At 32.3% G+C, this 6,415-nt stretch overlaps 1 protein-coding gene across 1 annotated transcript; it reads left to right on the top strand.

The window, feature by feature from the left end:
- Positions 1 to 1,658: 1,658 nt before the first annotated feature.
- On the top strand, positions 1,659 to 5,097 carry LOC140052232 (fibrinogen-like protein A). Its single transcript, XM_072097699.1, has 4 exons — positions 1,659 to 2,122; positions 2,607 to 2,740; positions 3,123 to 3,384; positions 4,772 to 5,097. The coding sequence occupies exons 1-4, from the start codon at positions 1,816 to 1,818 to the stop codon at positions 5,014 to 5,016; spliced, it is 948 nt and encodes a 315-aa protein (XP_071953800.1). The 5' UTR covers positions 1,659 to 1,815; the 3' UTR covers positions 5,017 to 5,097.
- The last annotated feature ends 1,318 nt before the right edge of the window (positions 5,098 to 6,415 follow it).

The raw sequence follows: 6,415 nt of genomic DNA, 5'->3' as shown, positions 1-6,415 counted from the left end.
TTTTTTTATGGTGATTTTATGATGTACATACAGAAAAACCAAATTGAAAACAGAAAACAAGATTCAATTGGAAATAACATATTATAACTGACACTTCACGCATTATGAATTGTTGCAGGTATTGAATCAGATTTTGATCAGGTGCTTCTCAATAAAACAGAAATAATTTAAAACATTTTAAAGCGAATACCGTAGCAAACCAAAGTTTTAGAAAGTAATCTGTATTTTAAATACTAGAGGGTGAGCTCGCCTCGCTCGCTCCCTCCTCAGAAAGTGTAGACGATGGTTCTCGGAATGATAATGACTCGGGTAAAAAGTTTTTAGAAGGACGGTCTCCTTGTACTGTCGGTTACCATTATTGAAAATGCTTGACATTCGTAAAACTAAACCTACTCTGTTTTACAGTGTCGTAGATGTTTAATAACATTTTAATGAGTATATTATAGGGCGGAGGTGGGAGACGGAGTTCATTTGAGAGAGGTGCTTATCGAGGGATATGTTTATTTTTTTAGTTTTAATAATGTGGTAACATTTATAATCAAATACAATCCTCTAATAGATATGAAAAGTGGTAAAAGAGAATAACAAATGCTTGGTAAATTGTAGATAACAGTGCGATGACTCTACTACAAATAGTAAAATTGTGTTATTATAAATATAATACAATATGCCTATTGTGTGTATAAATGTGGATGGGCGTTTATTAGATAGTTGGTGGGGGGGGGGGTGGGGGTGTGGGCGATTATTATTCAAAGTGATGTGTTATTGAGGACGTTTATTCAAATAAATACCATCCTAATAATTAATACATTATTTAATTTAAACATCTTTTGAAACTAACTTCCGCGACAAAGTGGCCCGTTTTGGCCCAAGAAGGAAGACGTTTTAGACGGCTTGCAACATGGGCAAACATCCCAGTCCTAACGGGACACAGATAGCCTACAGTTATTCCTGTCAGCTTACTCAATAAAACTCTGCTATCGGGATTTCACTTGATTTTAAACAAAATTTCTTATCATCAGATCTCTCTATGTAATGTTATAATACTATTTCCCACAGTATATTCCGATGCTTTATGGCGTATATTTAATTTGATCTTTATTAATTTGCAATATAATTTTTATTTTTTAACTACTGTACCTTCACACGCGCGTTCCGATCCGAAAATAAACAAAAAAAACTAAACTGGCTATAGCCACTAACGGCCAACTTAGTTGAAACCAGATAGTTGCAAGGTGAACCCGTGAACTCATCGTGAACCCGGAAATTACTTTGACCGCGTACAATTAAAATTTAGTTGAAAATCTACCGATGAAATCAGAAACTCTTATAATATCTTCCTAAGATAGAAATATGGAACAATATTGTAATAGTGAAAACTAATATTATCAAATTTACATTTCACGGTACATCTTAGATAGATCAGGTAGGTATCCAAGGCAGAGATTTGTCCCGAAGTTTTTCCATTGTTCTCGCCTATGTCAGAATTAACCATAATTTATAATATAGATTGTACACACACAAAAAAAAAATGCGTATAAAAAAACAAAAGAGTATATTTTCATGATTGTTCAAACATTATTATGTAAATCATATCTTACACTCAGCATTTTGATTGGTACACACTGAGTTGTCTATGATGTGGTTGAATAATGGAATATCTACTGTATCTTCATATAAGATGAAAATAGTTTGTACCACAACGTTAAGAAACTCATACAGGCGTACGTCGAGTATTTGAAGGCTAGGTGACTTGTAGATTTTATTGGCACGATAACCGTTTCATTCGTCAATACATAATTCTAAAACGTCGTAATGCTATCTTCAACTTTAATAATTGTCTTTCTTCTGCCCTTTGTTGTCAGTGATCTTTCGATCAATACATATGATTATACGGTTATCCTAGAGGGGCATGCTCTTGAAGGTTGGAGTTATGAGTTGAAGAATATACACAAACTAAATTGTTTACTGGAATGTTCAAAGAATCAATCTGATTGTTTGTCGGTCAACTATAACCAGAAGGATCGTGTTTGTCAAATCAATAAGCAAATACTGGAAAAATCATCTGTTGAAAACAACATAATTCAAACGTTTGAATTTTGTTACATTGAAAGGAAAGAAAGTATGTATACAATTTTGCAAACTTCTATATTAAATAAATTGATTCTTATAAATTGATTCTTTATATGGAGGTTCACATCAGTGTTGATTGGTAGTGGTAGTTGCTGTTGAATTTGCCTAGGAAATTTTCTCTTTATTTTGTGTGTCCTTCAAAATGTTACAGTACAGTTACCAGGATTGATTTAACCTACTATAAATTCAAACCAAATGAATGATGAACGTTTTGTATATATAAACTATGATTTGGTACTACTTGTTATAGGCATATCTACTAAGCCCATGGGATTACCACCTAGGGATTCAGTTGTGTCCATTGGAAACTAGTTTAAATTTTGCAGAATTATAAATTACTAATTATTATTAATTAACTAATTACTTTTACAATTGAATATTGGATTTCCTCTATAATAGATACAAACTATTTTTCCTAATAATACCAGTGTGATCTTTTTTTAAACATCAAACTTTTTTATTTTTATTTTTAGAGAGAATGAGGGACTGTGGTGGCATTTTACAACATATTCCTTCTGCTGATAGTGGTGAATATGTGATACAGCCAGGTGATGGAGGACCAGAGTTTACTGTGTACTGTGACATGAGGGAAGATGGAGGTTGGATGGTAAGTATACAGTAGGCAACAATTTATTCAAAGAAATTAGAAGTACTGTTAATCCAACATCATTGCCACAGCTTTTACGCTTTTATTATTAAAATAATTCATTACTAAAACAGTGCCAGGGACAGAAAACATTGGTATGACTTTGGAAGCGCGCGCCTTTACACAGCTGTGGAAACTTTCAGGTTGACAAATATGTTGAAATGTTAACAAAAAGACCGATCATTATATATACTAATGTTCCAAAACTTGCATACTTAGAACCAAGGAGCAAATTATTATTACTGGCAGTTAGGTTCTCATTTCATTCATTTCTATTTACTCCAGTTGATGGGCTTTCCATCACTGTTTTAGTAAAGTAGAGTATAGATCTTTTCATTATCAGGTGATACAGAGAAGACAAGATGGATCAGTTGATTTCTACCGTAATTGGACAGAATACAAAGAGGGTTTTGGAAACGTGAACTCAGAGTTCTGGCTTGGTAATGAACAGATCAACCGTTTAACATCTGATGGCCATTTTGAGCTATTGGTAGAAATGACAGACCACTTGAATGTAATGAAGAACGCAAGATATTCTCACTTTTGTGTTGGTACCGAAGAGTTTAACTATACTTTGACAATCAGTGGATACACAGGAACAGCGGGTTAGTATACTACAATACATTTTACACTAAAAAACACATTTCAAGTAAACAAGCATATTGTAGAGTTTCTTTTGACATATTCCCTTATAGATCAACACAATTATAGAATTCTCTAATTACTCAAATAAAATCATACCTTCATTATGTAATAAACAGGTGTTTTATTGATAATGATATTTTGGAAAAAAAATGGTGGGTGGGGAACTGAAAATCCTTGTACCTTATAATGTACAGCCTAAGTTTACTTGCAAACTGCTTGTTTTAATTGTTATTTTTGTTTGCATTCATCATCATCATCATCATCAGCCGTTGTCAGTTCACTGCTGCTGGACGAAAGCCTCAGCATGTTTCTGTCATAGTGAACTATCTCTAGCTGCTCTATTTCATCTCACCATCTCACTCTTTGTCTTCCTCTATTTCTGCTCCCGTCCATGGGTCTGCATGATGTCATTAGCGAAGTCCATCTATTGTCTGTTTTCCTACTGATATGTCCAGCCCACTTCCACTTAATTTGATAGTTCTCATAATGTATTGGGCTTTTCTCACCCATTCGTTTGTTTTTCTGTCTTTATTACGTGTGATTCCGAGCATATTTCTTTCCATGTTGTGCTGTGCTGATGCTATTTTCTTTTCCATTTTATTTAACAGTGCCCAGGTCACAGCATTCATCACCTTTATTCAATATAATTAGACAGTGGTCCCTAAACAGGAGCCAGTGATAACAACTAGGGATCACTCCCACTTCGAAGTTGATATAGATCGATCTGGCGCACAAAATTAAGTTAAAGAAATGAAATTCAAAATAAAAATCTTGTGTTTTCCATTATTTAAGCGCATTGCTTATAAATTATAATAACTCTATGACCAAGAAAGCCTTCACATGTAAGGTTTTAAAACTGGAGTTCCGTGTACATATCTGGCTCGTGTGCACTCAAAAGAAACCAGATCATCTTTCAAGAGTGGGTGTAGGTGCTGGTCAATTCAAACACTTTCGTTGTGTTTTGTGGCAGCACTCGACACGAAAAGACACTTAGGGGAGAAGAAAGTTGTTGCATGTGTCGTTCACACTACTGTAGTTAGGCTACTGTCAAGTCAAGCCACATTTACATTTCACATTTACATTCACAAAATTTTAAAAATAAAGCAACCATAATGATATAAGAGTTAAAAGATTATTAAGTAATGGCATACAATTCTTTTACAGACAAATTTAAATCAATATAAAATAAATTACGAATTGTAGGTTATTTATTATTGTAAAATTATTATATTCCCTTTCATACATCTTTTATTTTATAATACAAAGAAACACAACTATTTAAAAATGAATTTTAATTTAAATATTTATGAAGAAAACTAAAGATTATCTAATATTTTGTTTGTTTAGGTGACTCGATGGCATTCCACAATGGTCAACAATTTACAACGTATGATAGAGACAATGATAAGAGAGGCAGTAGAAACTGTGCTGAGCAATTCAAAGGTGCTTGGTGGTACTATTCCTGTTATCATTCAAACCTCAATGGGCTTTATCTCACACCAGGTACACATAATAACACGGGCATCAACTGGGAGAAAACTTTTGATAGAGGTCTTAAGACAACAGTGATGATGGTTAAAAGAGCACCATAAACAAATCAGAATCTGTAATTATTGAATAATTTGACTTATGAATAATAACGAAGATTCCACTTTTGTTTTTTAGCTATTACTGTACAGTATACATTTGGAAATATCATTAAATAATTATATTATTAAATAATAGAGTGGAGTGGAGCTGTGGCTTGGTGGTTATGATGCTTGGCTACCAATCTAAGGGTCCTGGGTTCAAGTCCTGTCATATGTCAGGGTTTTTTTCTCATGACAATTTACAACTCCACTCCCAAAGACTTAATAATAAGTCTTTGTTGATGTAGAGCATCTTGTGTATATGTTTGTCTTGTGAAATTATTAAATAGTTTATCCATCCTGTAATTGGCAGGTTACTCGCTGTTGGATGAGTATGAAATAAAATAAAAATAAAATAAAATAAAATAGCTAGTTATTTATTCTAAATGTTATAAAATGAATAATCGAATATATTGTCATATAACTTGTTAATTATTAATTATCCAATTAATTATTATTAGTATTTTAATTGATATAATAATATGCTAGTATGTTTTAAATATATTAAAAATCAAACAAAAAAACTCCAACATTGGATCTTCATAATTATTGTTTGGATATCATAAATTTACTCATGCAAATATGAGGGAGTTTTATTCAGATATGAATACAAACAATATAAATAAAAATATATTATTCAACAACTGTTCCAATACTACACACGTGAGACCAAAGATGATCAATTATTAATTACATATTCTTAGTGCTTGTACAGAGGTAAATGGCGAGTTACTCAATGTTGGATGCATATGAAATAAAAAATGTATTCAATAGGTTACATCTACTTTCAACAATATAGGTGGATAAAACTTTTTAGTATTTCAATTTTTCGATTTTTACTGTTTCATTTTATTTTATTCGTGATTAGGCCTATAATCAATGCATTAAACAGAAAAACGAAATACATCACCAAAGTGGTTACTAGAAAGAGAATGTGAATTTATTTATTCGCAAGATACAAGCTGCCTCAAATTAATAATGTCGTTATCAGAGTTGTTCAGGTGCGGGAAAAACAATTTCTATTGATCATACATTCCAATCATTATCAATATGTTCCCCTATGTTTCATATTTGTTCGAATTTTATTTGTTGTAAATATAGAGGCATTTTTAAAATACTATGAAAAATAAACGGTGTGGTAAAAAATGTTATCAGATATCTTAATATAGGTAATATAATAACTTCAGATTTTTATTTTCGTGCTATAGCAAAAATTATCCACCGTATACTCACCGACTTTTTTCACCAGCTAGGGACTCGCCAGATATTGTGTGTGTTTCCACTCGCGAATCAGATAATTTTCAGATAAATGTGATAATTTTCAAGATTTGACCTTTGAGGACAAATTGTTGCAATGTGATTG

Source organism: Antedon mediterranea, chromosome 6, assembly GCF_964355755.1.
Source record: "Antedon mediterranea chromosome 6, ecAntMedi1.1, whole genome shotgun sequence".
In the NCBI taxonomy this organism is placed as follows: Eukaryota; Metazoa; Echinodermata; class Crinoidea; order Comatulida; family Antedonidae; genus Antedon; species Antedon mediterranea.
The sequence above is the reverse complement of the archived record's forward strand: the minus strand, read 5'-3'. Positions and strand labels throughout refer to the sequence as shown.

Coding starts and splice junctions, on each gene's coding strand:
- LOC140052232 (XM_072097699.1), top strand. CDS start 1,816: ATGCTATCTTCAACTTTAATAATTGTCTTTCTTCTGCCCTTTGTTGTC. Junction 2,123..2,606: donor TTACATTGAAAGGAAAGAAA/GTATGTATACAA, acceptor TTTTATTTTTAG/AGAGAATGAGGGACTGTGGT. Junction 3,385..4,771: donor TGGATACACAGGAACAGCGG/GTTAGTATACTA, acceptor TTGTTTGTTTAG/GTGACTCGATGGCATTCCAC.